This window comes from Sebastes umbrosus, chromosome 10 (genome assembly GCF_015220745.1).
Source record: "Sebastes umbrosus isolate fSebUmb1 chromosome 10, fSebUmb1.pri, whole genome shotgun sequence".
Lineage (NCBI taxonomy): Eukaryota > Metazoa > Chordata > Actinopteri > Perciformes > Sebastidae > Sebastes > Sebastes umbrosus.
Genome location: NC_051278.1, coordinates 18,694,096 through 18,715,587, shown reverse-complemented (window position 1 = coordinate 18,715,587; position 21,492 = coordinate 18,694,096). Strand labels below are relative to the sequence as shown.

Genomic DNA, 21,492 nt, shown 5'->3' with positions numbered 1-21,492 from the left:
AGGCTGGGTTATTCGGTTATACTCATGCTAGTTTCTCAGCATTACCGACCCTACCTTTAATCTGACATTATCTAGCTTTCTAAATTTCACAGTACATTGACCAGGATTTCAAAATATAGAGGTTTTGTTCCCTTACAATATGTTAACAAATAACCAACCAACAACCACCACTATGTTTTTAATTACCAGGCATTAAAGATACCAATAAATTATGAACTTTAAAAGTTACTGTATATAAGTGATCTTGAGTGATAGTGTTTTACAAAGTGGTTAATTTTAGATTGATCTGAATCTAACCCCTATAATATTTCCCTCTGCAGTAATAAAACCTTCAATATGTGACACTTAAATATCCCATCATCTTCAGTGTTGCACCCGTGTGTATTAAAGAAGTTATTTCACCGACTTCATCTAGCTTATGAGCAGCACATCTGCATGTATCATAGGCATCTTGGGGACTGAGGGTGTTTGTTGTTTGAATATTGAGATTGTAGCATGCAGGCATTTAACCCTGTTGTGCATTCTGCCGTGTCCACAATATGTCAAAAGCCATTAGCTTCCTTTTCCACCTGAGGCGAGCAGCAAGGATTGAGTCCCAGTCATAAAACCCTCTTTCATTTGGATGAATGCACTGGTCATAGCTAAAAAGGTCACCAGACATTATGCAAAAGGAGAGAGACAGGTGGAATTTGTCTTCCGTTTGTCCTGCTGTCCAGTCATCTTATGCACGCTCATAATCTGACACATGTTTTTGATTTGGGGGTTTTTACTCTTGTGGAGTAAACACTTGTTCATACAGTAATTTTAGTGTTTTTATATAAGCATTACTGTACAGTCATATACAGTAATAGCAATCCTTTAATACTCTATAGGTTTTGTCAAAGCCAGCAGTTAAAAAGTTAACAATTTCAATAACACAAGAGGCAGAGGCATTTCAATTATTTTGGAGAGCCATCATACTACTAACATCTTGACATTCTACATAAGCATACCAGTGTTGCTGAGTTGTTTTCCATTTCCAACAGTGGATTACTTCACACTTCCCCTAATAAATATAATTACACAGCGCTTGCATTTTCCCCAATATGAATCTCCACTTCCCAGAGACAATGTTTCATCTATAAGACGTTACCAGTTACCACTCAACTATAAAAGAAAGTGCCAGTGCAAGCATCCCAGTCATATAATGTGGAACTTATTACATGTATTATACTTTTTCAATTACTGAATACTCATTACACAGGCCAGTAATAAGGGAATCCATCATCTACTGCCATGTAAACTGTGTTTATGGAAAGTGCTACACGAATGAAAATGATTTTTATTAGTAATTCTAATGACAAAGCAGCGTCATTCTTGTCTATGCGTAATTGTGGTGTATGCTGTGAAAATGATTAATATGTAAGTGCATTGTCATGGCTAAATGTAGCTGATCATCTGGTATCTAATTCTGTGTAAGCAACAGATTAATTCAGGTATTCATTGAGTTTGACTGTGTTATTACAGGTCTGTCTGCCCCCTCGCCTTAATTATATCAATCTTTTTTTATTGGCAGAGAAATAAATATTGAACTGGCACACAATTACGTGCCACAGTAAAAGTGGTAATTTGTCTGTAAATAGCCTATTGATTTGACCGCAGCATACACTGTAGGTGGATTATTTATGTATATCGGGAATATAATGCAGACATGTAGACAGGGTGGGTGGTTGTCCTTTGATGCAGTTTATATTTGAGACAAAGGGAGCGCTTAAGTGCAACCCATTTACATAGACCTGGGTTGTTTAACAGCATTGATTAATGTAAAGCGATAAACATCAGAGATGAGAAAAAAACTCAACAACACTTGTATTATTCGTAGCAACTGCTGGAAACAGAAAAAATAAAAAGCAATTAACGCACATGCCAAGTCTACATAAACACATCCTAACAGATAAGGCTTCACTAGTTGGCTTGATAATCTCTTAATATCATTTTATCGCCGTATAGCAGTGGCAGATGTGATTAAAGACAGTGGGTTACTCACCTGTGGGGTAGCGCTCAATGACTGGCAGGTCATCCACCTGCAGAGTGGCATTACCCCCACTCCTCGTAAACTTCACTATATGGTACTTTCCGTCATTTACAAACTTTGACGTCTCCTCAATATTAATGTCATCTGTTCCAACATTAAATACAACGGCAATGTTTCCTTTTTCCTGAAAAGAGAAGAACACAGAAAAGAAAAGCTTTTAGTGACAAAAGACATTGGTGTTTTGAAATGCCTAGTGTTTTTGTACGGAAATTATGAATCCATTTTTTAGCCCAAGGGAGAGTCTTCTAAGTTTTTTGGGACAGCAGAGAAGGCTCTTAGGTGACTGAATGTTATTTCTTGAGCACACCATTATTAGTAACTATCTTATAGCAGGTACCTTCACTTTATTCTGCATCTTATATCATATATAGGGCTGTTTGATTTAAATATTTAATCGCAAATTAATCACATATTTTTTATCTGTTCAAAATGTACCTTAAAAGAGAGATTTGTCAAGTATTTAACACTCTTATCAACATGGAAGTGGGCAAATATACTTGCTTTATGCAAATGTATGTAAATATTTATTATTGGAAATCAGTTAACCTCACAAAACAATGATAAATATTGTCATTGTCAGGGACCCCTTTAAAAAATTCCATGACAAAAATGTTACTCAAGTTTGGAGCGTTATTTAACCTCCTTTACAACAAGTATGGTTGGTCCCAATGGATTTCTTAGATTTTCTAGTTTCATATGATGCGTTAAAGAAATTAGTGGTGTTAAAACAAATTTGCTTTATCGGTTATTATCGCGTTAACTTTGTCATCATATATTACACAAATCATATCAAGTGACAGCGACAGCTCTTGGTTAAAAAATGAAGAACGGCTGGAATATTACATATATACGTATACATACTGTATATACAGAATACATAATGTTGTTCTATTTTGTGATTTGGTGGCTATATGAACATTATTACTCCATTAAAATATTATGGTTTAAAATCTTTAATTAATTTTGCACTTTTCGTTACAACAGCAAAAGTAATTGTACCAATCAATAGTATTACATTATTTTGATATTATTGTGTTAAGGGTGTTGCAATTTTTCTCTGTCATTGGGGAGGGTCCAAAAAAATATGAGTAACACTGGAGAGAGCCTTGCTTTAAAAACTAGAATCGCCGCCTTGCGGTTGTATGCCTCGGCCTATCAGTTAAGTTGCAGTTTACATCCATGCCTGTCCAAAATGTTATCACTTCATGATTTTATCCAATTAGATATTTGTGTGAAATTATCATAACCAGCATACAAATTTTTGAGTTATGGCCAAAAACATGTCTTGTGAGATCACAGTGACGTTGACCTTTGACCACCAAAATCTAATCCGTGAATCCTTGACTCCATGTGGATGTTTGTGCCAAATTTGAAGAACTTCCTCCTTCATACAGTCCCTAAATGCATCCACACCCATTCATAATATCTTGATTTATTATTTCTAAAGAGAGCAAACATCTATTTTAGAGACACTTTGTTTTGCTTGTGTTGATGATGAAATATTTATATCAATTTACAGTAAATTTTGGAAGACAAGTCATTCAAGTCAGAGGATAAAGGGCAATGGTGACTTAGTACAGTATAAATGCATTGACGACTTAATGGAATAACCATGATTGAATTATACAAACTTTTTTCATAAACTCAGTCTGTATACAGCATTTATTCTGCATTAGCTGGACTGCACTTTTTAAAGTGGGCCGCCAGCTTAATGAAAGGAGCCATATGGTTATTGCTTTTTGGCCTGGAGCCCATTTTAAACATACAATGCTTGCCCCATCACAAGGGGGAGAGTCCAGAGGAGAACCAGGGATGGCACTGACATCCACCAAACTCTGAACATACTGCAATAGGTGTTTTGTTATTATTAAATAACAAATTTAATCAGCGATTTTAATCGGAAAAGCCTGCATATTTTTTTTTTTTTACACTTTAAAAAGTCATTAGCTTTTTTTCTCTATTTGGTGTTGCTGTGGTCCGATGGTGTTCACATCTGTCACCCCCTAGAGTAACATATATAGTAGCATATGCTCTCCTTGAGGAATGTTTCTTGTCGCAATTTCTTTTTTGCTGTGTATGTGTAATGCATATACGACCTGCATGAACATTTTAACAGCATGGCATATTGTGCATTTTGTCCTTTATCGTTTTCATGACATCAGTCCAATAAATTATATAGTTAGTGGTTAAGAGTATCCCCTCGAGCTCCAATGCTCTTTACAGCATGTACTACCTGTTTGGCCTTTTGTGTGATGCTGCCATCTGCTTCTTTAAAAGGGCTATATTTTGTATGCTTCAGCCATTCATCCATCACACACACACACACACACAGTCGTCTGTGCCGCTCATTCAAAATGCTGTAGACACACCCTTATCATCAATTTAAAAACCCTAAAGTAGCTTCAAAGCTTGCAGAGAGGATATCACTGAATCTTTTGTGAGACTGAATCATTAAACTGCAGTGAATACTGACATCATTAGAGCATAAAAACATCAGCAATGGAAACATTAAGAGAATATCTCAAATGAAATTTGAACCCAGCTTAGCCTCAGTCTCCTCAGACCGACATGCTGTGGGTATCTACTCTAATAAGCTCCTTTAACAGTACATGATCGCAGTCCCTGAATCCTACTGCTTAATGCAGCTAAGATGAGTGCGTATGTTGGTGCAGCCTCTCTCTCTGCTTATGAGCTGCAATGAAAGGAGCATCTGGTTGGAGGTACTGTAGCAGCAGCGCAGCACTCTGCATGTCATTATCCAGTCAGCACAGCCAATACTACATCTCCATCTCTCTCTCTGACTCTTCCATATGCAAAAACTGACTCTTTTTCAAGTTCCCCACCACACACACATACATATATAGACACACACACACAGCCCGGCTCCCTTAAAGTGCAGAATGAGTCGAGCATGTCTCAAGAGCCAGAAGCTAAAGTGCAATTAAAACCATTTGTAATGTGTCACACCACGTTACCAAAAGTAGGACAATTGTATGCTTTGTAATGTAATTTCAACAGATTATATAATCTGATGCATTAAAGCTACGGTACTAACACAATTTACTGACTCCTCGTGGGCATAAACACCAATCAAGAGAAAAATGAAAAGCAGATGGTTACAGTGAGAGCCGCTCGCGTCAGTTTTGCAGGACTGAATGGGCGAGTGGATGATCTGCAGACGCTAGTGTTGTAGTAAAACCCTGTGTTGGCTGCAATCATGTTAAGAGATTTGTCCTCTTCTCTTGAAACCCTTCAGCAAGATCCACATAGACAGCAGGACTAAATGCAGCAAGAGGCAGCAGATATACAACGAGCATCTGCCGCCATCAGACCTCACACCAAGGATGATTTTCACACAAAACCTATATTTTAAGTACTTGAATGTGCAGTCACCATTTAACCTGAAACTAGAATCTGTGATTTCAATATAAGGAACTTTCTTTCAAGGACTACCACACACTGAACACATTAATTCAGAACTTTTTAGTACCAATGCTCTTGGAAAAAAAAAAAGACAGAAGAGAAGAGAAGAGAAGACACAGAAAAAAAGGTTTAGTGGAAGGACCAACCCAATTAAAATCCTGCTTTTAATAGCCTCCTTCAATTGACTTTTAATGTTCCCCATGGTCTCGTTAATAAATTTACTGCATTTAGTCACAAACTGCCAACTCGAATTTCCATAGCATAAAAAAAAAAGCCTACTTCACAGTCTTGAAAGAGATGAAGAGGTAGATGAAAGGGGGTGACAGACAAAGGACAAAAAGCAAACCATCAGATTTTAGGGAGTCAGATATCAGATGAAAGATAAGAGCTAAATCTTCAGGGCGGAGAAAAACACAACGCTTCATCTTTGACATGGTTAGAGCCCATGTTTCTCCCAGATTAATGTGATTAACGTTCACTTGTTATTGCCTCTGCCCTCTGAGATAGGGCTGCTTTAATATTATTTTTTTCTCTAAATAATAATCCAATACATTTCGACATTTCCTGAAATTTCGATCTACTTAGACAAGAAGTTTCTCAGTTAGTTCAGCACTGAGAGGAGCCTAATCCTGGAGCTCTAATAGGGTGCAGGCTTATGTCAGAGAGTGATTGATAGCTGCTTACATAAACCCAGCCCAGTACACCCTGTACAATTTTAGGGCTGCTCACTTGGTAAGTGCTGCTCCCCACAGGGCTGCCCCCATGGGAACATACTGTACGGTGCAACGCATACCGCACCCGAAGAACTCAGCCCTGCCTGACACTCTACACGCTGCCTTGATTAATTGCTCATCAAGCTGCAATAGAGTTTAATTAACTGATGAAGTTGATCCACCATTCTCCTCTAATCTGCTCTTTTTTTTATGCTTCTCATCCTTGCAGCTGGAGGGTGGAGTAGCTGCCGCAATACTCAGGGTGTCAGTTTCTCGTTAAAACTCCCCATCTGCACTCATTATACAACCATAGAGATACTTGTTTTACTAGCTATAAAGCCGCAAAACAGCCTCTGCAGACCAAGTGTGTTTTTTTTTTGTAATTATTAGTAGCATCATCATTTTTTTTTCTTCCAATCATGTCAACAAAACCATGTCTGAACAAATATGTATTAAACGCTTCAAGTCATCCAACAGAATTCCCTTTAATGGCAGCTTAGGTTGTAAAATCACGATGAAACTTCATAACAGCGTTCCCATAAATAATAAATCAATTAATAAATAAATCATTTTCGCCTTTATGTTTTTGTTAAAACGGTATGGTATGTTGTACATAATCTGCTCGAGGCTCAAACAAGTGCAAAACAGCGAGTTGAAATGATCCACACGTTTGGAGTGGTTCACTGGAGCGAGCATATTTCCCCTGCCCACGTAAAGACAACGTTAAAAAAAAAAAAAAAAAAGAAAGGAAGTGAGAAGTGGTATTTGAGATGGTGTCGAACCTCCTCTCCAATCCCGGCAAAAATGAACACCACGGTGTAGGCTGTAATGTTTTGCTTGTTTATGAGTCATTCATGTTGACAACCATTGTGCACCCGTCACATTTCATATTTCACCGGTCCGACGCCACGGGACCGCAACACATCTCCCTCCGGTGCACATGTCTGCGAGGGGTCCGCTGGCAGGTGGGAGAGCACCTCCATCATCCCTTCAGCATGTGTCTCTGTGTGTGCGTGTTGAGGGCATATTACGCTCTCACTGTAGAAGCTAAATGTCTTAATGTAGCGAGGGCGAGCACACGGTACTGTTCACCTTATCTTTTAATTACCTCTGACAGTTTTCTGCATCTCCTTTTTTTTTTTTGCAAAAGCTTAGTTAATGAAATTACAGATGTAATGGAATAATTAGAGGATTTTTTTCCGCCCCTGCAGCATGTGCTCCATAAACTGTATATTATGCTGTAATTCATCTATACACCTGCAATTACGGGTACGCAAACACGTGTATATGCAGTCACTCAGATATCATTTTTAGAGTGAAGTAAATTCACTACACAGCACTACTATGGGGTTGCAGAAATTAAATTTCAGACTCACAGGAGCGCCATATGATACATTAACTCCCTAATATCCCAAACAATTTAATGATGTTATAGGCTGTGACCAAACTACGGTCTATTGTCTCTAGGGGAAACCAGTGGGGCCTGGATATTCCCTTTTATTACACACTTATACAGTAGTAAAAGATGAAAGTTCAAACTCTATTCTATAAAATCCTTATCATATACAATACAAATCACATGTATACAAGCAGTACAACCTTGTAGTACTTAGATATACTGTGTCACAAAATAAAACTAATCATCTATTCTCAAAATGGACAAATGCACACTTTCCCCAGATTTGCCAAGTCTAAGCAGTGTAATGTGCAGCTTTTGGAAGAATCTTTAATAACATATAAATATATTCTTCTTTATCTGTTCCTGTATCTGTACAAACATTACACTTGCACATAAGGTTCCTTGTCACTGTCTGACATTAATGGCACGTTTCCACCAAACAGTCCAATTAGAACGGTTATTTCTGTGTTTCCATTAGCAAAAGTTGTGGATCAATAGAAACACTCTATTCTTGGTACCACCTTGGTCGAGAATGGTCACTAGCGTGGCATGGGACATCCTACACAAACTGTCGTTTTTAAACAGCCAAGCTATAGTCAATAACAACTGGAATTTTAAAAAAATGGCAGCTCGCAAAACTACACTGCTACGCCGGACATATTACGTACAATACGGCACACAATTAATGAAGTGCAGATCCTGCGTTTCGTTGCTGTTGAAAAGATTCAGCGAGTGTCAAGTTGAAAATGATGTCACGGCAGTTAAACGTGCCGTAACTACAGCGACCAGCTGAGAATCCCACCTACACTGAGGGGTTACTATCTGCAGTGGAAACACGGCATAAACAAAAAGGACCGTAAAGTGATTCGAGCAGAGCCATGTAGTCGAAACATGGCTTTAGGTGCTATCATGTTGAATCTTGGCACACCTAATATGGTGTGACTGTAAGCAACTGTCTTTTTGTACAAATAAGGTGAACAACAAGCCCTTAAACAGAGAGACCTTGACATCAATTGGGCACATGAAATTTGATTTACAAGCGTGGGCAGCATATTGTATACCTTTCAACATTTTCATTATATATCTTTATCATCCATTAAATCATGTGTGAAATGGTGGCCAAGATATTTGACCCCACCGTTTACTTTAATGGCTTTCCCACTAAAGTAGAATTCAAGGTATTCATTTTCTATTCTCTTTACGTTGAATTATTGCATTAATCTGCTCTGTTTGATATTAAATCTGATTCCAAAGTCAGAACCATCTGAAAACATATAGTTTAATTATTTTGGTGGAAGAATATAAGCAAATCATCTGCATATACAGTATAAAATGATTCATAAGAGAGATTACTAAAACCATAAGCCTGTTTTATAAGGATTCAACAGCCTGGACAAGTTACTGTATCTCTTACTTCCTGTTTGTATATACTGTGAGAATACTTGCTAAAAAGCTTGGAGACAGCTATTAGAAAACTATGTCCAGAGCTGCACGTTAGTCAACTTTTAAAATGTGGGTTCTAAAACGAGAAACAAAGTTGTTCGACAAGATCCCCCCCCTCCCCCTTCATTTAGCCATCGCCTCGGAGCGTTTCCATTGTGGTGAGGTATAAGTGTGCTTGCTGGGAGCTCGGCTTATTTCAAAATCAAGTCCGCCGGCTAAAGTGCCTAATTATCTGTGAAGTTGGCTTGAAATTGTTTCCATTGCTAGGAGACTCTATCAAGTAGCTTTCTGTAGGAGAGCTTCATCAAATACCTCAAGTTAATAAATCATCAAGCCAGCCGCAGCAGCCGTCTGAAGGAGGGCGCTACGAGAACAACAGGAGACACACTTCTGTTGCAGCGTTATAAGGGATTAATTTATGCGTATGTATAATGCAGCAGCACCTTCTTTGTGAGATGTTACAAGAAAACACATAACCGCTAAGTGTTTTTAAACAGGGCGGAATGATTGCAATAAAACACAATTTTCTACTCATTAGTGGTACAAGAGCCCTGAAGTTCAGAAGTTCACATTCAGATGGAAGTGACAGGAGTGTCCGTAATGGGAGCTGGACAGTTGAAAAGGCACTGCTTGTTTTTTTTTTTCCTGAAATGACATTTTGCTGTCCGTCTATACTCTTTCTCCTGCTCCGTCTTTGGCCCGCCTGTGACACATTCCATCAAGGGAGGTCAACAGATATCTGAAATTTCGTTCTCTCTCTCTCTCTCGCGCTCAAAGAAATCAATTCAGGTTTCAGGTGATTCTCCTGTCTGTCCACTTGTGACAGCTGGCTCGCGGTCGGGGTGAGTTGACCTTCATCTCTGTCCTCTCTGCCAGGACTTCCTGCGTCCCCTCGAGCATACTCAGAGTCCAGCTCACTTCATCTGTACGATTCATACAGCTGGCTAAATAAGATTAAATATATAAGCAAGTGTGCGTTTGGGGAGAATGGGAATAGTGCAATCACCTCAGTAAGAAATGGGGAAAAAACAGCTCAGGTAGAGCTGGGGACATACGCCTGAAGGCAGGGGACATATGCTATGACTGACCCTTACTCCTCAGGACAAGACTCCCGGACACTCAACATGACCAGGATACACATCATGACACATTGTGTTGTGTCTTCTCAGATTATCTCTAGTTCAGGAGAACAAAAGCAGATGAGTAAGTCCTGCATGTCAAAATTGATTCTCTAAATTTAAGTGTGCTGTTAAAGAGAGTGCCGTGCAGATGTTCTGCAGTCTCAAAAATCAGAAACAGTGACCTTTATAAAAGGTGTTATTATTTTTGAAGGTTTTTTACTGTTTCTTGTTATAATGAAATCGTTTCTCATTAATATGCCATCCCTTCTTGTTCTATTAAGATCTGTTCCACTGTGTTTTTCTCACTGTACGAGCTCCTCATGTAATTATGTGACAGGTTTGCTAATCTCGTCAAAGGTGTCACACACATTTCACCCCAGAATGGCAATCTTAACACAGTTCAGCTAAATTATGTCACATTTCCATAATTATGGCATTGTGTTTTCAATTTATAATGGTGTAATTATTTGGGTGACGGATCCAACAATGAATTCATAACGCAGAAAATGTGTCACCTTGACTGGCATGAAAGATTCATCTATGGATACGTTTGCAAATATGAATGTAATAGTGCGTAACGGGGTACAGCCAATGACATTTCTTTCTTGGAGAGAGTAGACATTTATTCTGTAATTTAAACTCTCAAAACAGTTCTCAGTTTCCTCATAGCTCCACTTTTGGCTCAGTTTGAGATAAAAACCACTGGAACTAATTCAACCAGCAAAGCTCGAGTCTTTCCTTATAACACATCGGTCATACTGATGGACTTAAATAAATGGACTCACAATATGAAATAAGAAGAACCTTTAAATCTGAACTCAATATGAGATCACAGAGGTGAAATTGATAAGTGATTTTATATACCCTGTTATGCTCTATTATGCTCATTTGTTATGAATTTGTAGTTATATCAGTCACTCAAATAATTACACAATTATAAAATGCAAACGCATAATTATGGAAATGTGACATAATTTAGCAGAACTGTGTCAAGATTGTGATTCTGCATTACAGGGGTGAAATTTGTGTGACACCTTTTTATGAGATTAGCAAACCTGTCGCATATTTTACTATAAAGGCATTTCAAAGTATTTCTAACACATTGCTTAGTACAAGCTGGATTTAATCAACAGTGGGTAGAATAGTAGTAGGTGGAATAGGAGCAAATATGATTAAAAAAAAGTATTTTTTTATAAAATGGTCACTATATTTTGACAATAATACATGAGACATGTAATCTGAAAAAGAAGTCATGTGCCTCTGTGTCCTCCAGTGCTCCTAATGGCATCTTCAAAATTTCACAGACCAGAGGAAAACAACCAATCAGCGCCGAGCTGGAGCCTGCCGTTTCTGCCTCCGTTGAATGAACAGCCAATAGGAACGTTCTCTCTCTGAAATGACCTGTGATTGGCCAAAGTATATTTTTTTAAAGCCTGTAAACAGAGCCATGAGGCGGTGCAGAAGTCGAGTTATCTCTCAGAGCACTTGAATTACAATATACTGAAAGGTTATTATGGAATTTTTTGCCCAATCATGCCAAAAACATTCTGCCTACTCCAGGTTTAAAATGATTGCACGTGAGAAATGTAAATTGCAGCTCTTTGCAACGTGTTTGCTGTGGGAATTCATATGGAAAAACAATACAAATATGATCGACAGTGCAGCACTAGTAGTTTTTTATGCCAAAGGCAAGAAGGTGAAAGTGCACAGCAACACTACATGGCCATCAAGCACTCAAAGCATGTGGACGATGCTGTTATGTCTTCTCTATAACCTGCGTTGCATTCTTGTCCATAATTATCCACATAAAGCGATGCTCATAACATTTCTTGAGGTGTAAAGGAAAGTTTTGTTCAATATGTGCTCGTTTGTTAGAGTGGCCTTTTGCAACTCTAATTCTAATTATTTATTCTCAAGCACTATCTTTCATATGGTAATTCATGCATGCAGTCATCAAGAGCCGTATATAGCTTATTGGTTTGATATTATGACCTGAGTAAGAATCTTGAATTAATCTTATTATGTGATAACAAGTCACTGCTAGCTAAACAGAAAAGAAAACTTAAGGATGTAACCATATCTTCTTTACTTTGATGATAGGTTGAGACAAAAACAATCTCCAAAACTAAAAGTTGTTTTTGTAAAAAGTTCCAGATAAACTGCTTTAAACAATGTGCAAGAAATGAGTATGTAGGGATACTGTAAGGAGGTCGATCTGCCTCGAGTGTTGTTCAGTGAAGAGGGAACATGGGAATCACTAGCGGGGTCAGAAGTCGAAAGGGTTTGAGGAGGGTTCACCACATCACAGCACAACTTCCCAGCAGACCTCAATAAACACACTGCACACCACTTTGAGACGCTCTACTTAAAAAAGCACCATTTTTACCAAGTCACACATTCATTATATTCCTCCTATACTCTATTTCTACCTCTGCAACCAACACTTCTGTTTTTGTAGAGGAAGAAAAACTTTCCTTGAATCGAGGGTAAAATAAAAAATAACAAAGTGATGAAGACTGTGACCTGTGAAACAACACCACACTGTAGATCTATATTCCACATAGGCACTTCAGAATAAGACTTTCATGCTGTTGGATTTAGAGCAGTGGATGTCTTCCAACAATCTTGGACACCACCATTAACTGGTAATAATTAAAGCAATGTTAATGTCAATTTGGCACCAGGAGCTAAAAACTCCAGCCTAATAAATCTGCAGCACAAATGAATCATCTTAGAGCCTCTTGTTTTTAGGAAAGTACATCAGAAATAGCCTGCGATAACAGCTTAGATTGAAGCCTGGACATATCACTATACTGTATGAAATGGTATAAATGGGGCATTATTTAACCTCCTTCACATCAAGCTAGTATACATTGGTAGGCGTTGGTACCAATGGATTCCTTAGGTTTTCTAGTTTCATACGTGCCAGTATCTTCACCCTAGCTTTAAAACTCAGCTTTCTACAACCTCCGAAAGATCAAATGGCGTCCGGGCCTGACGGCGTCCCATTGGATTTTGAAGTTGTGTTAATGCGTTAAATTAGTGCCGTTAAAACACATTTGCATTAATGCGTTATTATAACTTTGACAGCCCTAATGAATTCCCAAACTGTGTTGTTTGTGCTGTAAAATATGTTCATGAATTATTTGCTTTTCATTGAGCAAACTGTCTGTAAAGCACAATCTATAGCTACAACAAACAAAAGGATTAACAATAGAGGTTGGATGTTATTAAGGTTGTTGACATAGTGAGGGGAAGGTAAAAATGCAGTCACAGCAGTTGTCATAAGCATGTTTAATGTTGTCTTGCATACTGAACATCAACTGCTTAGCCAATATGCAAATTTAACTCACACTATCTACTGTTAAAACAACAGCCAGTGACATTTTCCTATTTCTACAGTTGTCCACAGCTGTATTGGCCTAATGTAATGTCTGGCCAGTTATCAACAGGAACAAGATATATACACTACCAAACACCAAAATGGACCCATAAATGTATATTGCCAATAGCTGTTATTTAACTGGGTTAAAGTGTTAGGGTGCCCTTTTTCCTTTAAGATAACCCTGGAGTACTTGTTTCTAATACTTCCACAGAACTGGGAAACAGCCAAGCTTTAAAATTGCCACCATCAATCAAGAGGTTTTAAAGGATGCAACAAGCAATTTCATGGATGACTTTTTTCAACTCTCTCCAACATTATTCCCCATCAGCCCTGTGTAGTATTGTGCCATTTCTTTCCTTTATCCACTACGGTTTCTCTTTGATTCCGACGTCACAGACAAAAAGAGTCTCTCAGTGCCTTCTCACTTATTCATGTCCACTGACTGCTCTCTGTCTTTTAATGTTAACATAGCTGAAACTGATTTTCCTATTCCCACACTGAAGCAAGTTCATCTCAGAAGAGGAATACATTAAAAGATCTGGAACAAGAGGTGTTAAGTTTTGACAAGGACTAGGCTTTACTTAAACCTCAGTGGAATGAACCTCGTCCTAGATTTTATAGATAATGGAGGACTATGGTTGCTTTCACAATATTTTAAAAATGTAATTCCACACCATTGTATCTGCTCCCAGGCCCCATTTAGATTTTGAACAATGCCTGGCAGCTGGAGGGCTTCAGTGAGTGTGGGGCAGCTGAGAGGAAATGGGGGCAAAGATACAGTTGCTGCGTTTGTGCTACAGAATCAAGCATCTCTGTTTGCCTGCAAGCTGAGTATCCTTTACAGCAAACGGGTGAGGTGAGATCTAATCATTTTACCCCAATCAATCAAAGCTGAGCACATAAATGGATGTGATATGAATTCTTAGTAGGAGAGCCAAAAGTGCCTCTTTGAAAGAAAAATCATAGCAAGAAAAAAGGACAATGTTTAAAAAGCACCTTAATATTGATTCCTAGTTACAGAACAAAAACAAACCAATCCATACTGTCGAGTACAACTGTCTCCCATGTATACCATTTGGCCACAATAAAATCATTTAACAGCCAGACACACAAGACAGCGCTGTCCTACTTCACACTTGGAAACAAAACAAGAGATCTACACCAAAAAAATAACACATTCAAATTATCGAGAGGGATAACCGTGAAAATGTGTGATATCTGCGGCGTACGGGATATTTACCCAATTGTTGTTTTCCTCAGACAGTCCTCAAATGCCTGTCTGCTCCTAGCCATATCTTTTCAAAACATAAGGGAGCCTGATACTTACACAGAGCACCCTAAAGAGATATCCCCAGGTCCAGCAGCTATTTTAGAATGAAACTGACCCAGTATCTCTGCGCTGATGGAGGCTTTGATATACTGCAGAAGATTGTATGGTAACAATTACCTTACTAGAACCAGGAGTATTAGAGAATACAGTATATTGGGTCGTAATCTTTGATGTGCTTTTTTGCCGACTTTGTGTACTGACATCTAATTTCTGTTAAGGCTGTTGAATATACAGCTGAGTGATCACATGCCCATCATGATAATTATGTTATTGACTTATCGTACGATATATGGACATGACCTTGATCATTTTTATGTTATCGACTTATTGTACAATATATGGATATGACCTTGATCATGACCTCAATCGTTTTTATGTTATAGACTTATCATACAATATACAGGCATGACCTTGATAATTTTTACATTATCGACTTAATGTATGATATATGGATATGACCTCGATCATTTATACGTTAATGACTTATTATACGATATATGGATGTGATCTCGATCATGACTTTGATCATTTTTGGGTTATTGACTTATTGTACAATATATGGATATGTCCTCGATCATTTTTACGTTATAAACTTATCATATGATATATGGACATGACCTTGATCATTTTCACGTTATCGACTTTTCGTACGATATATGGACATGACCTTGATCATTTTAAAATGATCTACTTATCGTACTATATATGGACATGACTTCCATAATTTTTACGTTATCAACTTATCGTACAATGCATATGGATATGACCTCGATAATTTTTACATTATCATATGATATATAGATAAGACCTTGATGGTGTTTATATAAGAATGTCACCAACATTTAGCCAACAATATGCCAGAATAAACAGGGTTTTCCTCTAACATTATAAGACTTAGGCATTGCGCAGACATTGCACATTTTTGTTACCAAGAGAGTCCATTTTATTTATTGTTTTTGTTGTGTGGTTTTATTTTTGTCATGTTTTATTTATTTAGGATGTTTTATTATATTTTTTTCACTTTCCAATGTCTGAATATTCTTAAGAATTAAAAGTTCACCGCTCTTTGAAAAAATTATATAAAATGGCCTTAAAATGACAACATTGTTTATCGCAATTATTTCTGGGACAATATACCGTCCAACAAATCTAATTAACATGACAGGCCTAGTTAGAGCACAAAAGCTGGTCTACCATACTGTAAGTTAATGACTTGCTGTGGTTGGCCAATCACAGGCGGCCGCTGGACCTCAGTTCAGTGTGTTTTAACATGCTGTTATTCTTGGTGATTTATCTGCTAGGCTGGGCAGTGAATTTCAACAACAAAAAACATACATGCACAGTCAAGTTAATATTTAGATCAGGATTGATATCTGAAAATGCAACAAAATACATTTTTGGATTTATTTTATTGTATTATTCTTATTTTTATTTAGTTATTTTTTTATATATTTTAATGGATATAACCAAATAAGTTTCAACTGGAATACTTTCTTGCTGGTTTTCACAAGCTGAGTGAGCAGCCATCAACACCTGCCAGCTTCCTCTGCACACAAGGATTTTAAATGCATCTCTCTGCTCTGTGCTATGGCAGGCTGACATTATGGTGTCGAAGAGAGTGCCTGTTAGGGGCCACAGAGCAAGGTGACACGTCTAGCCAGGAGCCACTATGAGCCGACGGTGTCAGTCATGAACCTAAATACATTTTCATAAATAAGCAGTAGGAGTGCTTTTCTTTTTCTTTCCACTCTCCAAATTAACACACTCCCACTGCAATCATCAGGATTGATTTAAATTTACCTCAATCATCTAAATCAATGATGAGACGCCACAACTGTATATACATTCTTTCTAAAGATTCAAGGAGGCGAAAAAAAAAAAAAGCCTCATCCAACCCACTCAATTTCAGGATTTTGTCCAATTATTCTCACTTGTCATTTATTGTGGGTGCAGTAAGGAACACCTGCTCTGGGATAAATGGCATGGAGTGAAAATCTGCAGATGGACATGCTGACAGCGGTGAAGACAGCCCCTCTGGAAAGTGATGACAAGGAGACACCAAGTGACAGATATTTGGATGTGTGTCATCTCTGTGGATCTGACCAGGCACTTTTATCTGAGTTCACCATGTGTTGTGATGCAGACTTGTTTCTGCCTCCCTATGTTCAGTTGCTACAACGTGTAGTACATATAGGTTTAGCTCGGGAGAAACATTGAGCAGTGCAGCACAGACAAGAAGGTTTCAAAATGATCTAGTGTTTGTGGCTCTGCTAAATTACATGTAGCTATGATCGATTCATGCTGTATACAATGGTTACTACCGGTGGCAACACAATGGCGCCGGATAGTTAACTCACTCCCCTGAGACGCGGCTGTCCGTGCCACTGCCTCGTTCATCTTCACTGAGTCCGTGTCCGTGGTCATTTGATATTCATCAATTGATTATCATTAGCGGGACTGAACTTTGCAACTGTGCACCGTGTCGCGATTGAATGGTCAACTAAACGAGGTATTGACACATTTTAAAAGTTGTATAATGAGGAAGCCAATTACATTTGCTCTAACGAGAGGAAATTGATCAAGCCAGGCTCTCGGGTTGCATCAACAAGAAATTGATGGGAGAAAAAAAGTGTGCGATGCTCGGGGTGCAGTCGTTTATTTTTGAGATTATTTAGCACCTTCTAATGAGACGATGTCACCTCGCCAGAGGCTTTGTTTGCATAACACTGTCTTTTTTTTCATTCTGTAATTGATTTTCTCAGATGTTGACCCAAATACTCCAAACTGGACTATCAAGGTTCAGCAAGAAGGTATAATAGAGTAAAACAGTTTTATCATTTTTTTTATCCATTTACAACTCTACTACTCTTACTGCACTCTTGGTAGCCTGTTTTCTGGACTGTGGTCGATTGTTTTCTGGGCTGCTGGTTACGGTACATAAAGGAGCTGCTCCTGCTGGCGGTGAAATTAGAAGAGGGAAGTCAGGTGTTGCTCCGGTACACCTTAAAACCTGTCAGACAGAAAGCCAAGCACTTTTGATTAGGCCTCTGCAGAAGTTGGGGCCAGGATCTGGAAAAAAGGTAATTTGCTGATATCCCCTTCCCCCCCACAGTTAACCTAATTTCTGCATGCAGGGCAATTTGTCCTACCTGTCCAGAGATAGGGAACACAGTTCAGCCTGCTGAGAGTAGAGGCTTGGTTTGACTCCCCTCTGGGCCTGCTGACACTTCTAACTACAAAGACCTGTAGATAATAACTACTGCATCCTTATTGATGTGAGGAAACTATCCAGACCTTAGTCACCTCTAGAATAACTCCCCTAGAGCTCCATATCATTTGGTGACAGAGTAGTCATTAGCGATTATAGCGTCTAGTAAAACCATCACATCTCTTTTCAATCGGGAGTCCTTGATCCACACAATTTTCATCTCCATTTCATCATGCATATGTAAACTGCAGCTATTTTTCTGGTAAAACAGGATCCGTAGGGGCCAAGGCAACGTGATGAAGACTTGTGTCAGGCCAAGTGAGCTGGAACTGATGGTGCACATAATTAATGGTCTGAAATAGACTGAGAATTAGTGCTGGGCTGGGATGTTAATTGACTATGATACTTGGGCTGGTGCCTCTCAGCCCGAGGCTCTTACTCTTTTCCCCCTGCTTTTGCTCTATCAGTTCGCTTCGATTTCCGCTGTGTCCTATTTCTTCCACTCCGCGCTTTGCTTTCTCCCGATTTTGCCTCCTACTCAAATCCCCTCTCCCTTTTTCAATCTCATTTTCCATGTTTCTTATCCTTTCCTTGTCAGTCTCCTTTACCTTGAAGGTATGTGGGACTTCAAAAAACAGAGAGGGAGAGACATGTGACGCACACTTCTCATGTCGAAGCAGCCACCTACACAAACTTTGCAAGCTCCGGTTGTCTCTTACGGGACAGAGAAGTCTCTGTAATGATGCCAGAGTTGTAACACTAATAGGACTACCGAGCTAACATGTATGCACACACACACACACACACACGCACAGAACTGCAAGTTAACAATGGATGGTTACCATGTCTTGATATCACCTGTTTAGCATCCTCTTCCATAATTCATCTGCTCAAATAGATGACCTGTGCAACTCTGGAGCGAGAGTGCGGGAAAGGTTGTGTACTTTGATAAATATGCAAACAAGGTCATAAATAAGCTACGTCCAGCATTTACTTCAACCTCCAATTTCCATGCACTTTTTTTTTTTGAGCTTTGCATGACGTGACAGGTGTAACAAGTAGGGTTTTTACTCACACCAAGGCAAAAAACAAACACAAAAACCCCAACACTATTTATTTGGGTCAGCCGGTGTGTTGCCGTAACATCTTTTCTTAAAAGAATGTATCCCTACTCTAGCACTACAAATAACACCATTCACACTAAGAGTGAATTTTCGTCCCAAAGATTTGCACGGAAATTGATAAAAACTGATCATGAGTTCTTGCACACCCTTGCGGGAAAATTCGTGCCGGGGAAAAAAATATTTGGATGGGCCTGATTTCAGCGGATTTCCGCCTGCGAAAATATATGTTTGACCAATAAAATCCTTTATTCAAACTGATCTCCGTCATTCACTGCATGTGGAGGGTTTATTTTCGGGGCCTTAATCGGCGTTTTTTTTCTCGGGGTAACGGACTGTCGGACAAATGAGCTTTTTTTTGGTCAAATGGGTCATTTTTTGGACAATTGAAGTTTTGGGATAACAATGGGCTGTCCCCTTCTCAACACCCAATAATGTACGACAAACACTACTACCTTGATAAACAAATAAAGGACAAAATAGCTTGAGATTGCCCAGCAGCTGGGATACAATGAAGATGGTAATGCTGATATGCACTTGCTAATGTTGTATGTTGGTCACGGAACAACAGCTAATGTAAGCATCACATTTGGGGTCCGATTAGTTTATGTATTGTGTATTTAACGTTAGCCCCTTAGACATTTTCTGTATGGTTAGGTTTTTGTTGTGGGGAGCACTATTTAGGAGGAAACTCATTGTGAAAATGGAACACGGCAATGGGGAAAATTCGCACCAGACACGGTGTGCATAGTTGTCAATGTGGAAAATTTGCACATTCCGCATTCCCGCACCGCATTTTTGCATCGTAATGGTGAGAAACAACCTTTAAAGGGATATTCAAGGAATTTAGTATTGCACTTTCATAAAGTTGGGGGATTGGCCATTAAAATAAAAATAATTCTCAAAACTGAAGCAGCAGAGCCTGAGATATCCTAACTTTTAGTCCCTGGTATGGCTCAAGGTCCAAAATCCTACATTTCCCATAATGCAGTTTATTAGAATCTTTCATTAGACCATCCCCACCTGGTAAATGGTCACTTTTTTAAAATTCAATTCCCAGTAAAAAAAATAGGTGAATTAATAAAAAAATGTTTTAATTATAAGTTATAATAAAAAATGTAATTAACAGTGCTGAGACTGCGGCTTAGACCTGCAGTACTGTTAGCTGGCAGGAATATATAGAAAAGAAAAGCTACTGACACTTTTCCAAATGACTGCAAGCCTACTACCATTGAAAATCAGTGTGTGAGGAGGACATTATCTATGTGACAGAAGCGGCTCTTCTTGCTGCTTTTACATTCAGCAGCATTTCACAAATGCAATTTTGAATGAGGGAGTTTTGTAGCTCGTGTTTTTATTGTTTTTAATAGATTTTTCATTAGGTGCTGAATGGGCGTTTTTTTTTGTATTTGTATGCTATACACATTTAAATGATAGCAGAGCAATTCCAGCTGTCATCACTACCACACCCAAACTGGAGATAGAGCCCGGCTAAGGCAGTTCAGTTTTGATAATAGAAAATCAGACACTGCCAAAGCCTCTCGACCATCATTAATCTCCTGCCCCAGTGCCTGACTCACGGGGAGTGACTGGTGATGGAGAGGAGGAGAAGCAGAAGATAGAGCAGAGAGCAGAGAGTGGAGTGAATGAGGGAAGTGAATTAGAGAGAAAAAGAGGCAGATCAAAAGGAAGGCTGGAGAGATGAGAAACTCGATTACAGGGAAGAGAGAAGGTAGAAAAGTACAGAGTAGGTGGACTTAGATGGGAAAGGGAATTCAAGGTATAGAGGCAAACAGCAGGTGCTGGTCTAAAGGGAACTAGCTGGACCGAAGGTATATAAGGTCGGCCTCATCACTCCATCAGAGATTACATCGTGTCCAGATGTCTGGTTGTCCACACGCAGATAGCAATCACCGTCATCCCAATACCTCCCCCATCACAACCCATTACTCTCCCCTCTCTCAACCACAGATGCCTGCTTCCCGGCTACACATGTTGCCTCTGTGATGATCCCTCGGACAACACACTGTCATGGAGGTCTCACCTGTCACTGCACATGATCATTACCTCCCATATTACTAAGTAGGCTTTTTTTTTTTGCGTAGGCAGCTGTGGCTGAAGCAGCCGCTGGCCAGAGCGGAGGAACGGCTGCCATTGATTTGTAGCGCTGAAGGACAGGCTGAGGTTGGAGGCCTGAGGTTGTGGGGCTGAGCCTGCACCGGCTGTCAGGGTTTAAAGGCTGCCGGAGTTCTGAGACAGCTCGGCGTACAGAGGC

The 21,492-nt window shown here is 39.1% G+C and overlaps 1 protein-coding gene across 10 annotated transcripts in view; it reads right to left on the bottom strand.

Annotated features, from left to right (window-relative positions):
* LOC119495851 (neurexin-1a-like) overlaps positions 1-21,492 on the bottom strand; it is a 288,620-nt gene that overhangs the window by 43,887 nt on the left and 223,241 nt on the right. For all 10 annotated transcript variants that reach the window (XM_037782730.1, XM_037782732.1, XM_037782731.1 and 7 more), the window contains one exon: positions 2,027-2,198. In XM_037782730.1, coding sequence (XP_037638658.1) covers positions 2,027-2,198 — 172 coding nt within the window. The remainder of the gene's footprint in view (positions 1-2,026; positions 2,199-21,492) is intronic.